Raw genomic sequence first — 23207 nt, 5'->3', positions numbered from 1 at the left:
GCGCATTATGCCTTTGTCTTGCAGGTTTTTTCAGGCCTCATGCACACCGGATGTCTGTTTAACCCTCCTGACAACCAAAACTCCTGGCAGGAGAAAAGTTGCTTAAAACACAAAAAAAACAAAGCACTTACAGGAGTCAAGCATTTGAATGGGCCACTGGAATGCATTAACGTTCAAATGTTAAGCGCATTTAGAAGCGTTTACATGCATTTAGGTTTGTTTAGCATTTTTTTTTTGCTATTCAGCTCCTCTTCTGAACATACCTTTGTTTTTTTTGTCAGCCTGTAAACACTCCTCTTCTAATATGCCTTTTAACATCTTTGTAAGCATGGGCACATAGGCTTACATAGAGGTGCTTTTACAGATTGAAAAAAAAAAAAGCCAATTGCCTGTAAAAGCATTTTTTAAGCCCAGTGTACATGAGCCATATAATCACATATCAACAAAAAATAGAGTGCAGCTAGTAACATAATGTTCAGTAGCTGTTAGAAGGGTCAGCCAATGAAACAATCAACTATCAAGCTAAATGGTCCAACAATGAATGGGTGGTGGTTAGTCGTACATTGAATAGCACATAAGGGGGGAGACCCCTGTCAATTTGTTTTAACTTTTTTTTAAATAGCATCAGAGTCAAACAGTCATCAGCTACAAATTCTGAGGTGGGATTAATACAGTATATAAATTATTTGGTTTTGACAGAAATACACTCCCATACACTTATACAAAGATTCTAGAGTTTGTTTTCTCACCTCTAAATTTTTTGGGTGGGTTGTCTAGATCTCCAGCTGCTGGCTCCACCACACATCTATCATCAACCAATCTATATGAGAGCAAAAAAAAAAAAATCAATACAAATGCCTTTTATTAGTTTTCAAAGGTATTTTCCTTTACTAACATATCTTCTTGATCCCTTATCCTCATTACTTACTGCCAAAAATAGTAAAATCGTTCTAAAGAGCTAATACCAGACAACACGTGGAAGCCAGTTCAATTTACCTTTGTTTAATCTAAATACTTTGTAATCTGCTGCAGCCAGATTCCAGACAGGTTCTCACATGTGTGGTGAGTGAGTCTATTTCTTGAAGCATGTAGTAGGTGACTTGTCTTCAACTGTTTATTGCAGGGGTTTCCAAACTGCAGCCCGTGGGCCAGGTGTGGCCTTTTGCTTGCCTTTATCTGCCCTTGGGGCACTATTCCTTCCACTGATATGGGGCACTTTTCCTCCCATTGACACCAAAAATTGGATACTATTCCTTCCCCTGACACCAGAGACATTCCTTCCACTGTCCCACTGACCTCAACCATTGGACACTATTCTTCCAACTGACATCAAAAACGGGGTACTATTCCTTCCACTGATACCAGAGATGGGGAGCTAATTCCCACACTGACACCAACAACTGGGCACTATTCTTCCCACTGACCTCAAAAATGAGGTACTATTCCTTCCACTGAAACCAAAATGGGGTACAATTCCTTCCACTGACACCAGAGATGGGGAAGTAATTCTCCCACTGATACCATTTTATTTTTTACCCCCACTAACCACCAAGGCTATGGCATTGTTTTCTCCTGCTGATGTCGGAGTTTTTTCTACTCCCACTGGCCACAGTCCAGCCCCCCCTAAAGTATGAAGGGGAGTAAACTGGCCCTTTGTTTTGAAAGTTTGGGGACCCTTGGCTTAGTGCTTAACCACTCATTAACAATCACATGGAAGGTTTAAATCTGGGGGGTTGCTACAATGTAGCAACGCCTCTTACCCTTGTACTGACACTGACAGAGCAGGCTTTCTGGTAGCAAAGAACCTGCAGTGAGTGTGTTTGGGTATACCTCTCCTGTAGTACAAACAGATAAGAAAAGGTGGTTCCCAGGTCACCAGATTGTCGCAGCAGGCTTTAATCCCTGTTTGTATCCCATGGTTTACTTTCTAATGTTGTTATGCCAAAATATGTACAAAATAAAAGCGAATTTTGCAAATTTACTTGTAGAAGTATACACAAGTAAAATAAATTCTATCTCTCAGAATGGAAATGTAACTTCTTCATATTAACATTTTACATGCCTATTTCTTCACACTTATGCACACGCGTATAAAATACTGCCAACTCAGTTTTGTTTTTTTACTTATTTATACGCAGTGCATGTTTACCTGCCATACTGAAAGCAATAGGGCTTCATTTAGATCAGGAAAAAAACAAAAGCACCCATATGACTAAAAACACTTTTTTAGGCAGCAGTTTGCAAGAGACCTTAAAGTGTTAAGAAACCCAGTAATATGAAAATAGTTCATCTGAACCCCTCCCCCCCCCCAACAGTGCCCACAGCTTATAAATCTTCTTTTTACATTAAATTATTGCCACTATATACCTGTTTGGCTGATCTGTATACCCCAAACAGTAATAAACTGCACAGTTTCTCCATTGCTGAGAGTTCAGGAAGGTGGAAATTTCTACTGCATCCCGTTTGCACACCCACATATGTAATGCCAATATCATGTGACCTGGCTAGCTCTGATCAACAAGTAATTATTCTCTCCAGCATAAAAGACACAACTGAGCATGTGCAGGTTGGCTTCTCTGCCTGTGTTAACTGGCTTTCCCTAGATAGACAGTGCAGGAGGGGGAAGATCTGTGCATACAGATAAAAACAGCCTTTTGCCACAATGCAGAAGATTAACCCCTTAAGTACAGGGAGCCTGGTCCTTCTTCTAGACTAGGCAGAAAAAAAACTGTGCTGAGTTGCTGGAAGCAGAGTGAGGGGTTATAACCAGTAGGACCGCCACCTGGGCGGTACTGTGCTGTTTTATTATGTGTTCTGCCTAGTCCTCTCCTTAAGGTGGCGATATAACCCTAAGGTCAAGATTAAGGTGTTGTGTCCGTCAATGAACAAAAGAGAAGCAGCCTTTTTACACAATGCAGAGGATTAATCCCTTAAATTCCACAGTGAGTATAACTAGCATGCTATGCTGCATATACAGACTGATTTTACTGCTATGGGTTTAGTAACACTTTAATTCTTCCTGAAGAATCCTCAGCTGTTGGTCCCCTCTGCTAACAGTCGCAAGACCAATGCCTCGTTTTCTTCAAAATGCAAGAACAGTATTCAGGCAGAAATGCTCATCGCCTGGTTGTGCTTGAAGAGCAATACTTTTTAAAGTACTCTGCATTGGACAAATAACCCACCATAGAAAGAGGGAGCATAAAACAATGCTTTGAATCATATCTTCATCTCCTTCAGGATGCCATAATTGTGACCGTGCCTCAAAATGATGACTACTGGGAGGCATACCCTTTGAAATTATACTTAATTCTATAATATGGTGACAAAACATAGATTGCAATAGGAGAGTTGTTCCACAAGTAAATACTTATTTCAACAACGTCTCTTACTAAAAGGGACATTATCCATCCTGCTTGTCCTTACTACAGATTAGAAGTGGCGACCTATAAAAGCCAGACAGTTATGCCATTGCTTATCAGTATCCATTTACTACCAATCAAACTGCTTTACTCAAGCTCTGAGTTGATGATAAGCCAAACCACATCAATATACACACACAGCATGTTCTAACCCATTTATCCTGTGCAAACTGTCCAAATACTAGCTGCTCATTCAGATCCATTCTTGTATGATCACAAAATCACAAGCTATCCTTATAAATGTATTTGTACGGCTGAGTAAAGATGGTTTAACAGGAATTAAAAGTAAATATTGACCATGATCTGTAAATTATACCTTTAAGTTGCTTTTTTTTTTAATGTAAGTATACTGGTTCAGAGGCCCTGGGCAGGTTTTTTTTTTTTGCTCTCTTGGTGTTATAGGCCTCCAGGCAGTTGGCATTTATATGGTATTATGTATTTAAACAATGAATTCTATTTTTCATTTAATTAAAACTGTTAATGACTGCTACATGTAATGACAATAAATAGTTGACTAGGATAGTAACCTTTTTGAGCTTGGAATCCAATGCAAATGGCTCTTACAGTATTTCTTAAAGTAGTATTAATCCAAACTTCCCAAAATAAATTCTGTATAAACATGCATACAGTATAAGTTCTTTAATAATGAGGGAGAGCTGTACTGTACTCAAAGTATTGGAATTTACAAAAAGGGGAAGAGTGATCACAGCTCCAAGTAGATCAATGGAAATAAACCTCTCCTCAAAGTTGAAGCAACAGGCGCTGGCAATGCATATAGCAATTAGGATGAGAGAAGATTCTGGGCAGCCGCACTCCAAAAATGAGCCTTTATTCATAAAAAAGGGAATGGCAAAAATACGTGTCACAGCAGAATACAGCACAGAAGAGCTGACACGTTTCACACTATCAAACAGTGCTTAATTAGCTATGATTAATTAGGTCAGAATTTTAACATCTAGCGTTCCCCATTTCTAACATAGGAGATTGAATATATCAGGATGTAGGGCCTATTCCCCTTAGTCCAGGCAGTAACAGCTGAGGTAATCCACCTTCCAATTTTCCACTCCTGGGATTTCAACAGCAAAGAGAGCTGGTCAGTGTTTCTCCATCCATAGGATGATCAGACCTACTTCCATTAAGGTTATCTGACTGCTTCCTGGTATCTCCTTGTTGGTTGATACAGACCATGGCATTGTCTGACTGTACCTCGAGTGGATGACCCTGAAGAAGGAGGTCCTATGATTCAGAGCTAGTTTTGTTGCTGTAAGCTCCAGAATGTTAATAGAGGCCTTGGATTCCTTGGGTGACCACGTCCCCTAAACTGTGAGGATTGGAACACTCCTCTCCAGCCTGTGATGTTGTTATCTGTTGTTATCTCATAAAAATAAAAAATAAAGCGTGCTCATTTCAGGCAAACAAGATGTTAGGTTGGAAGGGTTTTAAATAAAATTGAGTGAAGAGGATGGCCTCTAATGAGGCTACCATAAGGCCCAGAACTCTTGCTGAGGGATGTTTCTTTGATCTTAAGATCTGAGAATGAGTAAAAAAAATAATAAATAATTGCCCCGGAGTGTGTATAGAATGAGGCCTAAGTATTCTAGACAAAGCAAAAGTTTGGAGAGCAGACTTTTGAAAGTTAATTATTTGATTACATTTCTAAAACATGAATAGTCCTTTGGATGTTAGACAGATGAAGAGGAAATGAGTCCTGCAGAAGGTCACCTTCTTACTTGAATGATCTTGTTTGAAGGCAAGAAGAGGTGAAGGTACCTTTGTGATTATTATGAGGTCAAAGGATAGGTCACATGGCAATCTAGAAAATTGGAAGTGTTTTGTCTCTGTGAAGTGCAAGAAGCACTAATGAAGTGGACAAATGGGAATATGTATATGTCACGAATCGCCAGTAATACCTTCACGCCCTGTCTGTCTGCTTACCTGGTGTGTGTGTCAGCCTTGGGCTGCACTCACTCCTGCATGGTTAAGTAACCTTCCCTCAGTGTGGCTCCACCCTAGCCTCTACAGGATACACTATTTAACACTCTGCTGACCAAGCCTGCCTTGCCCGAGCAATATTGTGTGTTTGGTTTCCTGTCTCCTGTTTGCCATGTGCTATACGTCTGTTTCTGTTACCGATCTTGGCTTGCTCTTTGACTATCCCTGCCTGCTTGCTACCCTGACCTTTGGTGTGTTCTCTGTTTATCCTTGTCAGCTAGTTGCCCTGACCTTTGGCTTATCTCCTGACTAGCCCTTGTTGTCCTGGGCTGCTGCTTCCACTCTATCCTCCTGTAGGCTACCGTGAGCATGAGCTGGGAGACCCTGGGGGCCATGACCTGAAGCCAGTTGCAGCGCAGTCCATCCTCACCACTAGAGGCGAACACCTGCTGGCTCTTAGACTCTGCGCCCTGGGGAATCTTCTGCTCTAGATCCCAGTGGGATCCATGTTGGTGGTCCACCCAGAGTTTCATCCGCAGCAGTCAGCCATAGGGTCCGCTACCATAGCGGTGCACTCCTGACCCCAACTTTGTGGATCTGTTACCTGGCCTCAGGTGACCTGACAAAAGATAAGCATTTTGAATTTATACTGATGTAAAAGTATTTCTCTTTTCTCTGACAGGCAATAACAAACTTTATGGATTTCATAGAAAACTTTGTATGAAGATCCTTGTTTAGGACAAATACCCCCGTGGGGGTTTAGCACTGTGAACAGGTTTGAATAGAATATTTGGAATCTGTCCTTGAGAGGGATGGGAATAACCACTCCCTGTGACAAGCGATGGTTTAGAGAGGTTTGCAGATCTGAATGTCTTTGAGAAGATTCTGGTTGGTTTGAAAGAAGAAAACAATGAAGAGTTAGAGGGTTGACCTCTATTTTGTACCCCTTTGAAACAGAAATAGGCAAACTGTAACAGATTTCCCCACATACCACTTCATTGTTCCAAGTCTTGTGCTGAAAGGAAGGACTGAGATTTGGCCTGAAGATAAAGCCTGAGGAGAACAACGGGGGTAGAAGCCCCCAAAGAAGGTGGTTTTGGAACACACTATTGTGGAAGTACTTTTCCTCCAATGACATCTTTGATGAATTTGAATTTAAAGTCCCATGGGCGAAGTTTGTTTTATTGTATGCACCCTGTACACAGTAAACCTCCGAAACTCTGCACTCTGTACGTACCGCACTCCTCAACCCTGTACTCAGAACATAGCGCACCCTTAAATCCTGCACTCTGTACACAGCACACATCTAAACTCTGCACCCCTGGAACTGCACTCTGTACATAATGCACACCTGAACTCTGCATTTTTAACGTATCTCACTTCTGAACCTTGCACTCTGTACATAACTCACTCCTAAACCCTGCACTCTGTACAGATACAACCAGCCCTTACAGGGCATCTGAACTACTGATGCGGATGCATCCAAATTGAGTTTGACACCCCTGTTCTAGGGCATCCACACAAAAAGTAAGACAGAGGACAGTGTCTGCAAATGTTTTGTCAAGGTTCAAACCTGAAAGACAGGATCAGGCTGGTTGAGGTTGTGGTCTGGGATCTCAATCTCAATTAGCTGCGGTCTGGCTAAGGCTTTTGCGCACAGCAGAAGTGATCATAGCTACACTGGTACCAGTCCAGATGCATTGACTCTATTACTGATTTAGAAGGCATTGGGAGTTCTTTGAAGAAAGCAAAGACAAATAATAAACCAGTAAGCAAATGATTTCTCTGGAAGGGAAAATAGGTCCATCACCATAGGACACTAGCAAAAAATTAGGTCTTACAGAGTTATGTATAGGTGTACATGCAGGGGTGTGTCCAGCAAAGTGCCAGCATATAACCCAGAGCCTATTAATATCCAGACAGTGTTCTGTACTGTGCAATTAATATAACACCTTGTCGTCATTTCACACAATACAGAGAACCAGCCAACAAAATATGCCTTTTTATTTTTTTTTATTTTTGTGCTAACTGATGTTCTCTTGTCTGTGGTGTATTACCTGATATCCTATCAGTGTCAGTGTTTATTCAAGCATGTATAATATATACAAATATAACAATGGATTAAAATATACACTGTATACTTAAAGCAAAGTTACTGTAAAAGCTGGTATCTAATGCTGCATACACATGGGAGGCGCTTCAGGAAGTACAGGTCATGCACGGAAAACATGGTTAAATATAGCCCAGTATTATAATTTTAAATAGCTGACAATTTAACATTTTTACCTAAGAACTTTTCACGGAGCGTTTAAATTCTCGCCCCATCATTTCTTATGTAACAATGAATTACAAACTGTATAAGAGGCTAAAGATTATTCAAATTGTACTTTAACAAACATTCATAGAATACATTCTAATTTTATTATAATCTATTAAGCATTGAAAGGAGAGCAAATTTCAATCACATATACAGATGTTTACCCTATCTGAACATTACAAGACTTCACAGTGATATAACTACATTGCAACCATATTTATAGAGTAATAAAACATTTTATTACACTGATTTATATTTATCAGTGTTCTAGAAGTGCAAGGGTATCCCTGTGGTTCTAGCTTGTAAAAACCCTTGCCCAAAAGAGATCCTTAATAAATCATCATACCATAAATGTTCACTCAAGCATCCGAAAGCTGGATCTTTTGCACATCTGTTCTACAGTCAGGCTCTGATCATTTTTCTAAATGTATGGCTATGAAATATTAGAAATAATCTGCTAATCTGGTTGCACATGGATATTATGATACTTGTATGCTGCACAGAGTGCATATGAGTACATATGAACAATTTTGTTTGTATGCAAATAATCTGTAAACAGTATGTCCCTATGGGCAAATGTGGTCTAAGAGTTCACTGCTCATTAAATAAAACATAAGGAGCATCAGTGTACATACTCAAGAGATTATGAAAAAATTAGACGCAACCCTAGGCGATAACTGGCCCCTGTATTGGTATAGCACAAAATTCCTGCAAACCACTGTAAAAGTTATATTTATTTATAACACAATTCAGTTATGAAAACATCTTTATTTGAAATTATTAGGGGTTGATTTAAACTGTAGGGTGCAAGAACTGGTGTAGCTGTGCATGGTAGCCAATCAGCTTCTAACTTCAGCTTGTTCAATTAAGCTTTGAAAAAAAAAAAAACATGTTAGCTGATTGGTTTCTATGCAGAGCTGCAACAGATTTTTGAAAAACCTTCTGTCACTCAGCAGCCCTCAGGGCCCTCATTACATTTACCTGAGCCCTGTGTTTCCCACAACGGGAACAAGCACACCAACTCTGGTCAGTGTCTCGTGTCCTGATTGGATAGATTGATAGCAGCGCATCCATTACCTCCCGCTACTGCCAATCAAATCCAATGATGTGTGTGCTGTGGGGCGGGGCCGAGTCCTGCTTTCTGTGTGAACAGATGCAGAAGCAGGACACGGGAGCACACCTACACGGGTGTGCACGAAGGAGAGCGCTTCCCTGATGGGGCACTGGAGAAGAGGAGGAGAGTCAAGAGTGCCGCTAAGAGATCCCCTGAAGAGGAGGATCGTCTGCAAAACCAACTGCACAGTGGAGGTATGTATGACATGTTTGTTATGTTTTTTTTTAAAAACCTTGAATGTTTACAACCCCTTTAAACAATCATTTCACTGTAACTATTGAAGATGTTTCTTCTTTCAAAGATTCTACAGATAGAACATTTAAAACACACCTAAAATCTCTTTTAACTTTTAACTTAAGACTGCTCTTCTACCAGCTTATGGCAAATTCCATAGCACAGTTCAGGTGTTCCAGACTTTTGGTTGGGAGATCAATTTAACCAGTTGCCGACCGCCGCACGACGATGTACGTCGACAGCATGGCACGGGCAGGCATATTGGCGTACATGTACGTCCCTTGCCTCCCGCGGGTCGGGGGCCCGATCGGGCCCCCGCCCGGTGCCTGCTGCGGTCGGTTTTCGTCCGGGAGCGATCCGGGACGAGGGGGCAGCCATTCATTCATGGCCACCCCCACGCGATCGCTCCCGACGAATAGGAATCCCCCGTGACATCACTTCCTCTCCTGTAATGTAAACACAGGAGAGGAAGTGATGTATTCTCTCCTCCGTGTCGGTATTTTTCGTTCCGACACGGAGGAGAGCGGATCGGTGAGTTGCACCAACACTCTACACACACAGTAGAACATGCCAGGCACACTCACACCCCCCCTTTACCCCCCGATCACCCCCCCAATTACCCCTGCCCCCCAGTCACAGTGACACCAATGTCATTTTTTTTTTTTTTTTTTTTTTTTGCATTGGTGTCATTTGTGACTGTAATAAATGTTAGGGCAGTTAGGGTTAGCCCCCTTTAGTTCTAATGTACCCCCCTAACCCCCCCAATAAAGGTTTAACCCCGTGATCACCCCCCGTCGCCAGTGTCACTAAGGCTGGGTTCACATTGCAGCGGTTTATGAGAACGAATGTGATTCGCACCGCACTGCAGTGCAAATCACATCCGATCTCTGTGCGATTCGAGTTCAGCCATTCGCCGCACCCGCCGCAAATTCGCACGGGACCCTTTTTTTGGCCCGCAGCAGAATCGGATCGCATGGGTGTTCACACCATGCGATCCGAGTTTGCAGATCGCACTGCGATATGCGAACTGATCTGGGGGTGTCAGTAACATTTCACTGACACTCCCAGCAGTCCGCATAGGGCAGTGTGAACTGCCGCCGGGAGGCATGCGATGCGGGAACCCGCCGCGGATTTGCGGCGTTTCCGCATCGCTCCAGTGTGAACCCAGCCTAATAAGCGATCATTTTTCTGATCGCCGTATTAGTGTCACAGGTGACGCTAGTTAGGCAGGTAGGTATTTAGGTTTGCCGCAGCTTTTTATAGCGCCAGGGACCCCCATATACTACCGCATAAAGCCCCCTGATTGCCCCCTAGTTAACCCTTTCACCAGTGATCACCATATAACTGTTACAGGTGACGCTGGTTGGTTAGTTATTTTTTTATAGTTTCAGGGCACCCGCCATTTATTACCTAATAAAGGTTTAACCCCCTGATCACCCGGCGGGTGTCATTTGTGACTAATAACTGTTAGGGCAGTTAGGGTTAGCCCCCTTTAGTTCTAAGGTACCCCCCTAACCCCCCCAATAAAGGTTTAACCCCGTGATCACCCCCCGTCGCCAGTGTCACTAAGGCTGGGTTCACATTGCAGCGGTTTATGAGAACGGATGTGATTCGCACCGCACTGCAGTGCAAATCACATCCGATCTCTGTGCGATTCGAGTTCAGCTATACAGATAGTATGGCTGAATTCGTGTCGCACCCGCCGCAAACTCGCACGGGACCCTTTTTTTGGTCCGCAGCAGAATCGGATCGCATGGGTGTTCACACCATGCGATCCAAGTTTGCAGATCGCACTGCGATATGCGAACTGATCTGGGGGTGTCATTAACATTTCACTGACACTCCCAGCAGTTCGCATAGGGCAGTGTGAACTGCCGCCGGGAGGCATGCGATGCGGGAACCCGCCGCGCATTCGTGGCGTTCCCGCATCGCTCCAGTGTGAACCCAGCCTAATAAGCGATCGTTTTTCTGATCGCTGTATTAGTGTCACAGGTGACGCTAGTTAGGCAGGTAGGTATTTAGGTTCGCCGCAGCTTTTTATAGCGCCAGGGACCCCCATATACTACCGCATAAAGCCCCCTGATTGCCCCCTAGTTAACCCTTTCACCAGTGATCACCATATAACTGTTACAGGTGACGCTGGTTGGTTAGTTATTTTTTTATAGTTTCAGGGCACCCGCCATTTATTACCTAGTCTCACTAGTGTACCCCTAAATTTAGGGGTGTCTACTTTCCAAAATGGGGTCATTTGGGGGGGGTTTGTGCCATCTTGGCATTTTATGGCCTTCAAAACTGTAACGCCCTTAGAAAGCCTGAAGGCGGTGCTTGGGTTTCGGGGCCCCGTACGCGGCTAGGCTCCCAAAAAGTCCCACATATGTGGTATCCCCGTACTCAGGAGAAGCAGCAGAATTTATTTTGGGGTGTCATTTCACATATGCCCATGGCATGCGTGAGCAATATATCATTTAGTGACAACTTTGTGAAAAAAAAAAAAAAAAAAAAAAAGTTTGTAATTTTCCCGCAACTTGTGGCAAAATATAAAATATTCCATGGACTCAACATGCCTCTCAGCAAATAGCTTGGGGTGTCTACTTTCTAAAATGGGGTCATTTGTGGGGGTTTTGTGCCATCTTGGCATTTTATGGCCTTCAAAACTGTAATAGGTAGTGAGAAGTGAACTCAAAAATTTACGCCCTTAGAAAGCCTGAAGGCGGTGCTTGGTTTTCGGGGCCCCGTACGCGGCTAGGCTCCCAAAAAGTCCCACATATGTGGTATCCCCGTACTCAGGAGAAGCAGCAGAATTTATTTTAGGGTGTCATTTCACATATGCCCATGGCATGCATGAGCAATATATCATTTAGTGACAACTTTGTGAAAAAAAAAAAAAAAAAAAAAAAAGTTTGTAATTTTCCCGCAACTTGTGGCAAAATATAAGATATTCCATGAACTCAACATGCCTCTCAGCAAATAGCTTGGGGTGTCTACTTTCTAAAATGGGGTCATTTGTGGGGGTTTTGTGCCATCTTGGCATTTTATGGCCTTCAAAACTGTAATAGGTAGTGAGAAGTGAACTCAAAAATTTACGCCCTTAGAAAGCCTGAAGGCGGTGCTTGGTTTTCGGGGCCCCGTACGCGGCTAGGCTCCCAAAAAGTCCCACATATGTGGTATCCCCGTACTCAGGAGAAGCAGCAGAATTTATTTTGGGGTGTCATTTCACATATGCCCATAGCATGTGTGAGCAATATATCATTTAGTGACAACTTTGTGTAAAAAAAAAAAAAAAAAAATTTTTTTTTGTCATTATTCAATCGCTTGAGGCAAAAAAATAAAATATTCAATGGGCTCAACATGCCTCTTATCAATTTCCTTAGGGGGTCTACTTTCCAAAATGGGGTCATTTGGGGGGGTTTTGTACTGCCCTGCCAATTTAGCACCTCAAGAAATGAGATAGGCAGTCGTAAACTAAAAGCTGTGTAAATTCCAGAAAACGTACCTTAGTTTGTAGATGTGACAACTTTTGCGCAAACCAATAAATATACAATTATTGACTTTTTTTTTACCAAAGACATGTGGCTGAATACATTTTGGCCTAAATGTATGACTAAAATTGAGTTTATTGGATTTTTCTAATAACAAAAATTAGAAAATATCATTTTTTTTCAAAATTTGCGGTCTTTTTACGTTTATATCGCAAAAAATAAAAATCGCAGAGGCAATCAAATACCATCAAAAGAAAGCTCTATTTGTGGGAAGAAAAGGACGCAAATTTTGTTTGGGTACAACATTGCATGACCGCGCAATTACCAGTTAAAGCAGCGCAGTGCCAAAGTGTAAAAAGACCTCTGGTCATTTACCAGCAAAATGGTCCGGTCTGAAAGTGGTTAAAGGATACGTTTACCTTTTTTTTTTTTTCTAAATTCCAGCTGCCCTATGTACCAATATACCATTAATGTACTTCTTTTCCAAAAATAAAACAGCTTTTTATTTATTCTCCACACGTTTACCTCACTGTCTTTATGGTTGTTTCAAAACACTCCTCTGTTACGTCTGCCTTACTTTCTGGACAGACTTTAGGTCTTGACACAGAAAGGAGGGTAGCTGAGGGTAGATAATGCAGGGTGTGTGCTAATGAGATCAGCTGGTCTACTCCTTCCTGTGTCATGACCATAAAGACAGTAAGGTAAGCGTGTGTAGAGTAAATGGAAAGCTGTTTTATTGTTGCAAAAGGAGTACATTAAAGGCTAAGTTCACCTTTTTATTTAATGCTATATTATATTATATGCTATATTCTTTGCTTAGAATACTTAGGTCTGGTCCCATAATTTCATGGGTGGAAACTCACTGTCCAGCAATATTTGCAGTCCTTGTCCCAGGAGTGGACAACTGGAAAGCAGATTACCTGAGCCGCTACCTCCTGGATCAAGAAGAATAGGCTCTTCACCCAGACATCTTTAATCTGATATTTCCGAAAAGGGAAACTCCAGATGTAGACATCCTAGCCTCAAGATTCAATAACAAACGAACTCTGTTTGTAGCCAGGACCAAGGATCCTCTAGCGCAAGGAAATGTAGTCTTGCCTATTCAAAGGATAGAACAAGAGAAGAAAACTGTTTCTCATTCCACCAAACTAGCCCTGAAAAACTTAGTAGATAGATAAACTAAAACGTCTAGCAGATGCCTCCTGGCCTCTCCCCAACAGGTCAGATTGTTGTCTCAGGGCCTTTCATCCTGCTTCTCAGTCTCTAGCCGTCATGCCATGGCTGTTGAAGTCTAGGTCCTAAAAGATATAGGGGTCTCTGAGTCTGTTATTCCTAACTTGCTGATAACAAGAAAAGCCACTTCCAGGAGGATCTACGACCATACCTAGAAATCCTTCTTTGCCTGATGTGAACACAGACACTTCAATCCAAGAGTGCCTCACATTCTGGATATCCTAAAATAAGGTATTTGCCAGACCTTGGCCTTAAGCACTCTGAAAGGACAGGTTTCAGCCTGGTCTATTCTGGTCTATTCTCCATGTGGCCTCTGTTTTTTCTTCAAGATATACCTCACATTAGGCCCCCCATTGCAGCACCCTGTGCTTCCATGGCATGTTAATTTAGTTCTCTCTGCCCTGTACAAGCCACTCTTTGAACCCATCAGGTATATTGACTCCTCTCTCTCTTGTAAAGAGCTGTTCCTCATACTTCACAAAGACAAGGCTGTCTTATGCCCAAGAGCATCTAATGGAAATCAATGGCTCTAACTATGTCCAGGAAAGGAAACATGGAGTCTACCTCAAAGCTACAGCATTGACCAGACAGACAGATTGCTTATGTTCCTATCCTCATGGCCTCACAAGTGAGACCCTGCTTCCAAGCCTACCATCGCCAGATGTATAAGAAATCTGATCGCTAGAGTTTACACACTCAAGAACAAATCTTTTTCTGTATAAGAGTAGTGTAGCACCAATAAATACAATAAACAAGTCAGTCATCAGTGCAGCATCACCTGTGCCCAACAATGCAGCCTACCCGTATCCATAAATGCAGCCTACCTGTATCCATCAATGCAGCCTTCCTGTGTCCATCAATGCAGCTTCACCTGTGCCCATCAATGCAGCTTACCTGTGTCCAACAGTACAGCCTACCTGTGTCCAACAATACAGCCTACCTGTGTCCAACATGCAGTCTACCTATGTCCATCATGCAGTCTACCTATGTCCATCATGCAGTCTACCTATGTCCATCATGCAGTCTACCTATGTCCATCATGCAGTCTACCTATGTCCATCATGCAGTCTACCTATGTCCATCAATGCAGACTACCTCTGTCCATCATGCAGCCTACCCCTGTCCATCAAGGCAGCCTGTGTCCATCAAGGCAGCCTGTGTCCATCAAGGCAGCCTGTGTCCATCAACGCAGCCTGTGTCCATCAACGCAGCCTGTGTCCATCAACGCAGCCTGTGCCCAACAACGCAGCCTGTGCCCAACAACGCAGCTTGTGCCCAACAATGCAGCCTGTGCCCAACATTGCAGCCTGTGCCCAACAATGCAGCCTACCTGGGGAAGAGAGAAGAGGATTGCTGGCCCTAATCAGAGCTTTGAGGAACATCGCTGTAGCAGCTTTAATTTCAATTGCCGCATGTTCCCCACGCTCGCTGTCACATACAGCGCTGTCTTCTGGCCCGGGGACTTTGATACACATCACATGTCCCGGGATTGGACAGGTGATCTGTCTATCAAGCTGCTACAGCAGTGTTCTGTGCTCTGATGATCTGACCAGCTCTCTTGTCTCTCTTCCTCTGGACGATCGCTGGGAAAAGAGCTCCCATTCAACCCTGCCTGCGCAGGAAAAAGCATGTGTTAATGTGACCTATGTTTTGAATGGCCAAGTTTTAAATAAAAAGATAAAAGATTCTACACTATAGAGGCCTTTCTCTTTTTCTCTATGGAAACTCTTTATGTGTATGAAGATGCATTGGTGAAAAGAGTGAGGAAGGTTTTGAGAAGCTTGAGAGTGGCTCTGGAAGGTGTAACCCCCTGGGGAAACATACTTTTAATGACCTACCATATTATAGGAAGTCATGGTTATCTGTAGGTGAAGGATCATGGAGGTTATTCATGGATGATAAGCACGTGAAGAAAATGGCATAATATTTCTTGAGGAATTCTGCACAGCATGGAGCACTTTTTAAAATATTTTACATGGACACTTTAATATGTTTGGTGTATGAGGTTAAGATGCACGTCAAGCGCTGTATATTGTAATTAATATTTAAAGTGGTTCTAAAGCCTAAGGGTTAATGCATTCTCCCACTGCTGTCAATCAAATCATGTGACGAGAGTGAGAGGCAGAGCCGAGCCGTGCTGTTTGTGTCAACAGACGCAGGCAGGGCAGCTCAAGAGCGAGCCTGCAGGTGTACCACCATAGAAAGTGGCTTTCTATGGGGGTATTCAGCATAGTGGAGGAGCCAGGAGCGCTGGTGGGAACCCCAGAAGAGGACAGGGGCAGCCCTGTGCAGCACCATTGCACAGAGCAGGTAAGTAGGACATGTTTGTTTGTTTTTATTTTAAAAAATAAAATAAATAAAGCTTTACATTCACTTTAAATGTTAAGCTTTTCTTATAGAGAACATTAGATAAGAAATGTTAAGTTTTTTAGGTCTGGCCCTCTTGCATTTTAGTGACGAGACCACTATTGTTGTTACAGAATTGGCAATACCAGTATTATTGTAGAACCAAGGTTTTAATCAGGTCACATTTTACAGGAAGAAATGCAGTTAAGTATTTTGCATAAGATGGACAGAGTACAGAGTAGCTGAATATAACTGTATATTGTGCCGAATAGTTCTAATTTAAACTGGTTCTCACTAAAACATGTACTGTTTTACATATAACTTTTCAGAAATGCCAAATGTATTAACAGGGGATTGTATTTTAGAATACAAATGAGCAAAGTCAATGTATGATTCTAACTGAGCATTTCTATAGACAAACAATTGAAGGAAACCAGGGTGGACACACAGAAAGTGCAATGGCTCATGGGTGACTGGGTGGCTCAACACCCAAGGAACTGGACAAACTTTCCGTGTTAGGTAAAGCCCTTGATAAAACTAACACCCCTCATACAAAAGCAACATGAACAAAAGAAAAAAAATGTTTTCTAGAATCTCTCTAATACAAATCTCAATTTTCGAGTTCTAATGAAATTACCACAATATTAAAATATACTTGTTTACAAGTTAATTGTGGGGTCCTCCCACCCCCCACCTGAAAAAAATACTTTGATTTAAGCCCATACCAATGCATCCATTAATAGAAAAAAAAATGGTGGTTTTATTGTTTTGCAGATTGCAGATATTAAAATACAAAATGCCAGTTTATTTTGCATTGAACCAAACAAACAGAGTGAAAACTGGCCTTAAATAATGTCAATAATTTTGCTTCCACCCAAAAGTGGAACTTCCGCTCATTTGCCTGCTCCCCTCTCTGGTGCCACATTTGGCACCTTTCAGGGGGGAGGAGAGGGCAGATACCTGTCTTTCACAGGTACACCGATACCACTTCCAGGAGTGCGGGCCGCAGCCTTTGAGGTCATCGCTGGGGCTTCCTCCTCCTTCACCTGCCGCCGAGCCAGTAGGAAAGAGGGGCAGAGCCTTGCGCATGCGCAGTAGGGTTTTTGGCGTGAAGCCGTAAGGCTACACTGCCGGGTTCCCTTACCCACAATGGCGGCGGCAGCACCCGACAGCTGATGGAAACACCAGCTGCGATGCTGACATTGTTGGACTCCAGGACAGGTAAGTATCCTATTACTAAAAGCCAGCAGCTGAAATATGTGTAGCTGCTGGCTTTTCATTTTTGCAGCGGAGGGCGGACCTCTGTTTAAAATCTCTTTTGATAAAAATGAAGCCTAATCTCTTGGCGGGTAGCAAAAAGCTCCCAACATTCTTATTTAACCACTTCAATACCAGACACTTTTCTCCCCTTCCTGCCCAGGCCAATTTTCAGCATTCAGTGCTCTCACGCCTTAAATGACAACTGCCTGGTCATGCACCACTGTACCACAATGACATTTTTATCATTTTGTTCACACAAATAGAGCTTTCATTTGGTGGTACTCAGAATATCAATTTGCAAAATTGTATAACAGTCTTCATAGATTTAGACCAAAATATATTCTGCTATATTTCTTTGGTAAAAATAGGCCAAATCAGTGTATATTATTTAGTCTGTAGGAAAGTTATAGTCAACAAACAGTATACATATTTGAAAATCAATCAATCCTGATGTCTTGAGAACAAAAATATCAGCACAGTACAGATATCCACCCAAATGACCCCTTTTTGGCAAGCAGATAGTCCAATGTATTTAGTTAAAGAGGAAGTAAACCCTGATGGGTTTACTTCCTCTTTTTTTCCCTGCAAAGGTAAAGCATAATGGACTACTATGCATCGCATAGTAGCTCATTATGTGTCACTTACCTGACACAGGAGCCAGCGAAGTCGCCGCTGATCCCTGTAGTCCGCCGCATCCATCTTGCTGGTGGCGTCTCGCAGCTCCGACCAATGACAGCGGCGAAGCCGCGATGACGTTACTCCCGCGCATGCGCACGGGAGTCGCGTCTCGCAGCTCCGCCTCTGCCATTCGGCGAAGCCGTCACTCCCGCGCATGCGCACGGGAGTCGACAAATTAGGCAAATCCATTCTTGGATTTGCCGCATTTAGTGCGCCTGCGCGCCGCTGTCTACGGCGCATGCGCCGTAGACAGCGGTGCCCATTTTCGGGCAAATATCTCCTAAACCATATAGGTTTAGGAGATATTGCTTGGACCTACAGGTAAGCCTTAATCTAGGCTTACCTGTAGGTCAAAGTGGTTTGAAGGGATTTACTTCCTCTTTAAGCCTCGTACACACAATTGAATTTTCAGCAGGGAATTGTGTGGTGACAGACTATTGCCTAAAATCCGACCGTTAATACGCTCCTTCAGACAATTGTTGTCCAACTTTCCGCCAACAAATGTTGGATGGCAGGCTAGTCAATTTTCGGTGGACAATGGTCTGTTGTCAGATTATTGTATCGTCTGGACTTGTGTGACAGACTTGTGTACAAAGTACAAACATGTATGCTCTAAATCAATGCTCACCCAACACGACATTAGCAGAAGGTGCCCAAAAGGTGGCACTCAAGAGCTGAAATTCCACGTAGTACGTCACTATGTTCGTGTTTGTTGGCCGACAATTGTGTGCCGTTTGTATGCAAGACAAGTCCCTGGCACACACCCTTCGAACAAAAGCCTGGCGCTTTGTCTGCCAACAATCTGATCGTGTGTACGAGGCTTAAGAGGCATGGCGAGTTTTTTTTAAGTTGTAATTTTTTGGAAAATTAAGAAATTAAATAGTTTGTTTTTCACAATTTATTTTTACATACTGTCACAGGTGCAGTGCAACGTCATGTGGTGGTGATCAGGGACACTGACTGGTGATAGTATGTTAAAAATGAAAAAAAAAGAAAAAAAAAAACTTAATAAAAAAGAAAATTATAAGAAAAAAAAATGAATACTTTTTTTTTTACATACTGTGTTTAGGGCAGTACAGAATTACCATAGTAACTCTGTACTACTCTGGGGAGGTGATCAGGATTTTTTTTGTTTTTTTACACAAAAAAAGAGAACACAATGAATGGCTATGAATGGAAGCCATTCATTGTGTAAAATTGCCATATGATCTGCTGAGATTGTTCTATATCTTCTGAACAGTGAACACCAGTGCTCCTCCTTATTTAAATGCTAAACCTCCTCCCATTACACATGCAGCTGTGAGGTTCCCCCTTGCACTGGCCCCTCAATCCCTCTTTGTCCTGCAGTTCGAAGGACAGTCGATAAAGAGTGTTCAAACTGCATGTTCTCTAGCTGAGCTCAGTCGTGGATGCACCGGCCCATTCAGCCTGTGCACAATTGTAGTGTCTAGCCTGCCCTGAAAATTGTAGGATGTAGGGTGGTCAAGGGGCCAGCATTTTTTGTGGAGAGCCTTTTCCATGGCTATGTCTGTAATGGAAGGAGTTGCAGCACTTGAAACATAAGGTTCACTGGTACGTACTATTCAGAAGATATGGAATTCAATGGGGGGGGATTTTGGAAAATGTTGCTGAAGGTGAACATTTTACATTTTGTAAAGAGTAAAATGTTGCTAAAACCAGGAACCTGCATATCACTATATCCCACAGTACACAGAACATGGAAATGCAATTATTCTAGTTAATGTAAATAGAATATAAAGTCTTGTGACTTCTATCAGTGTCCAGCCAAGCACTGGTTAAAACTTGTGGGAGGAGTTTTCTGACTGTCCTATGAGACTTCAAGACCCCTGACCCTCTGTCTTGACAGTGCCGATATGCTCTGGGTTGATCACATACACTCTCCCAAGAAAAAAATACCTCTCTAGCAATACACACCAAACTGAGCATGTGCAGCCTGACTCCATAGACTCTTATCAGAAAATTATCAGGGGACAGTGAAATAAGGGGAGGATCAGAGAAGACAGGATGAAACACAATGCAGAGGATTAACCCCTTAGGTTCTAAAGGGAGTATAACAAACATGTTTTACTGCATATACAGACTGATTTTTACTGTTTTGGGTTTAGTAACACTTTAATTGGACAGCATCTTGTTTCTTAATCTTAATCGTTAATCTCACTGGTCAGTAGTTCCCTTTAAAATACTGGGCGATATGTATGACATTTGTTCAATAGACTTGTCCATAGACTTATTCAAGTTTATGGTAACGCTTCACAAATGCTCTGGCAGGCAGTTGTGGTGCTATTGCGGGGCATTAAGATTAGATCATTTACTGTAATTGAATAGGCATTTGTGGAGCAGTTTTAACATGCCTTAATGCTCAATAAACGCATCAAAACTGCCCATAGGGCATTTTGGGAGCATTTTTAACTCCTCATTAACGCTTTTAAAATGCCGGTCTAATGCCCATTCTAAAACTCATTAACCTCCCAGGCAGGATGATTATTTCAGATTTTAGGTGCTGAAAGCGGTACCATTATTTTTCATGGAAATTTGGCGTTTTATATTGTAGACTTGTAATTCTTATGCCACGTACACATGACTGGACTTTTTCACAGCAAAGATCCAACGGAACAAGTCCGTCGGACAATTCAATCTTGTGTGGGCTCCATCGGACCTTTGTTTGCCAAAAATCCGGCGGACTTTAGAAACAGAACATGTTTTAAATTTTTCCATCGGAACGCCGCCGGACCGAGAAATCCGTTCTTGTGTATGCTAGTCCGACGGACAAAAACCGACGCTATGAACTTCCTTATTCTAATCCGGTCGTACATCATCACGTTCAAATCCGTCGGACTTTGGTGTGATTGTGTGTGGCCAAGTTCGTTCATTCTGAAAGTCCGTCGGAACTCCACCGAAAGTCCGTCGGAAAGACCGTCGGACCTAGTCCCTCGAAAAGTCCGGTCGTGTGTACGCGGCATTAGAAATAATTCACTTAAATCTGTCCAAACAAGAGTCTAATAGACATCCCGGGTATGATAAAATTTGAAATATGAAATCATAAATTATAATATAATATATATATATATATATATATATATATATATTAAAATAAATAACTATACATAATAACAAATAATAATATAATAATAATAAAAATTATTCAATAATGTAATCAAATCAAAAACACTGAAATATGCTGAGTTGCAGAATTGTCACTGTCATTACTTTTAGTGTTTGATGACGAATTTCCCCACAAATTACTATCGCTCAATTCTGCGAGTCATTCTAATTTATTATCGCTGTTTTCTAGCTGATCTATAACCACTTTTGATGTAAACTGACATTTTTTGGTTGCTATGGACAATCTCCAGTTTCCTGGCATAAAGAACAGTATTTATAATATAAAACTGCATGTAGAGCACTGAACAAACCACTAGGGACAAAGGGGATGTGTAATTATTTGATACAGTACTGTAATCTGTAAGATTACATTATACTGTATCTATACTGTGTTTTTTACTTTTTGAATTTGGTGCCAAACTCCATCCCTGTGCGTCGCAACGCTCACAGGGAATGGAGCCCTGCGCTGTCACAGATCGAGCGAGACACGGCGGCTCGCTGATCACAGCGGGGGGGCATCGCTGGATCCAGGGAACAAGGTAAGTAAACCCTTACATGGATCCAGCAATGTGATCCCGAGTCTGGCTTGGGAATACCGCTTATGGTAATTCAATCTCACTCCGAGCCAGACTCGGGAATACCGCCAGGGAGGCCACCATGAGTCTAACACTATAGGAGCGTTTGTTCACACTTGACTAAATTTCTAACAATTAACAAACTCTTAGCATTTGAAAAGTTAAAACGTGAGTTTTGTAATGGCCTGCTAATACAAAATGCTTCTTTGTACATGAGAATGTAAAAAATAAGGACAGAATGCTTTAATACCCTAGCCAATAGCCGAATGAGAACTGAGCATTTGTTCCTTATTTATTAATTAAAGATAATGGGGGGGATTTATGAAAACTGGAGAAGCCAAAACCTGGCGCAACTGGAAATGGCAACTATTCTATCTTCTATCTTCAGTAGATGATTGTTTGCCGATCAGCACAGATCTACTCTCTAGAAGATTTCCCCTCATCCCTGTTCCTGTTATAACTCGAAATCTTTGGATTTCCCCATCATATTCTGTACAAGAGACAATGGTGACCAGAACAGAAAAAGAGGGTGAATCTCCCCGGCAGGGAAACAGACATCCATAAAGCCTGAAAGGTATTTTAACATTTCCCCACTCAATTGGCTTTACACACATTTTAAAGACAGGCAATGACAGGTAAGGTGCAAAGAAATGTGACAGTGCTAGGCCTTGGCACTGTGTAAACACAGGTAAAAAGTAAATGGGGTTCTCAGAAATGCAGAGTGATGGGCTCTGGAATGTTCTTGCTGAAAGGAGAAAGGTGGTTTCACACCTTTTTCCAGGTTTAGGTATTCTCAGATCAGGTCCCAGAGCTCGGAGACTTTAGGAGGGATGAAGCCCCCAACCCAGTGTCCAGGTCTTACTGGCTCGGGGATAGTTCAGGTTCACGCCTTTCCCAGTCTTCTCTGTGAGGCTGCAAGGAAGCAGCCAGAGGTGTGAATGTTTGCACAGTTCAAGTGACATCTGTCAGTGAATAAACTAAGGCCCTGAGCCTGAACTCAGTACAGTAGGAATTTGAGAGAGTGCAAAGGTGTTGCGAGGCCATCCAAGAGGAGATCATACCTAATGCTGAGGCTTGAACCCTGAGCAGCGGCACTGCAAGAGAGTAAGAAGGCTGAATGTAATTTATTTTCATGTTAGAAGTGATGGTGGAACCCCTGCAAGTATAACTAACTGACAGTTTTATTCAAACTCTTCTTTCGTTTTAAAAGAAAAGTGGGCCATCGAGCCCTGAAAATGAACTTCTTGGTTGGCGTGGATTCACTGAAAGCTTCCCCACTACAGACATACCCCACTTTTAAGTACACAATGAGGTTTATTTACTAAAGCTGGAAAGTGCAAAATCAGGCTCACTTCTACATAGAAACCAATGAGCTTCTAACCCCAGCTTGTTCAATGAAGCTTTGGTAATAAAACCTGGAAGCTCATTGGTTTCTATGTAGAAGTGAGCCTGATTTCCCACTTTCCAGCTTTAGTAAATAAACCCCATTGTGTACTT

The 23207-nt window shown here is 42.3% G+C and overlaps 1 protein-coding gene across 3 annotated transcripts in view; it reads right to left on the bottom strand.

Moving 5' to 3' along the window:
- ITPR3 (inositol 1,4,5-trisphosphate receptor type 3) overlaps positions 1–23207 on the bottom strand; it is a 406280-nt gene that overhangs the window by 358324 nt on the left and 24749 nt on the right. For all 3 annotated transcript variants that reach the window (XM_077481406.1, XM_077481407.1, XM_077481408.1), the window contains exon 2: positions 750–820. In XM_077481406.1, coding sequence (XP_077337532.1) covers positions 750–820 — 71 coding nt within the window. The remainder of the gene's footprint in view (positions 1–749; positions 821–23207) is intronic.

This window comes from Lithobates pipiens, unplaced genomic scaffold (genome assembly GCF_037356315.1).
Source record: "Lithobates pipiens isolate NorthernLeopardFrog02 unplaced genomic scaffold, aLitPip1_a1.2 Scaffold_16, whole genome shotgun sequence".
Taxonomy (NCBI): Eukaryota; Metazoa; Chordata; class Amphibia; order Anura; family Ranidae; genus Lithobates; species Lithobates pipiens.
This window is presented reverse-complemented; position numbering and strand designations above follow the sequence as displayed.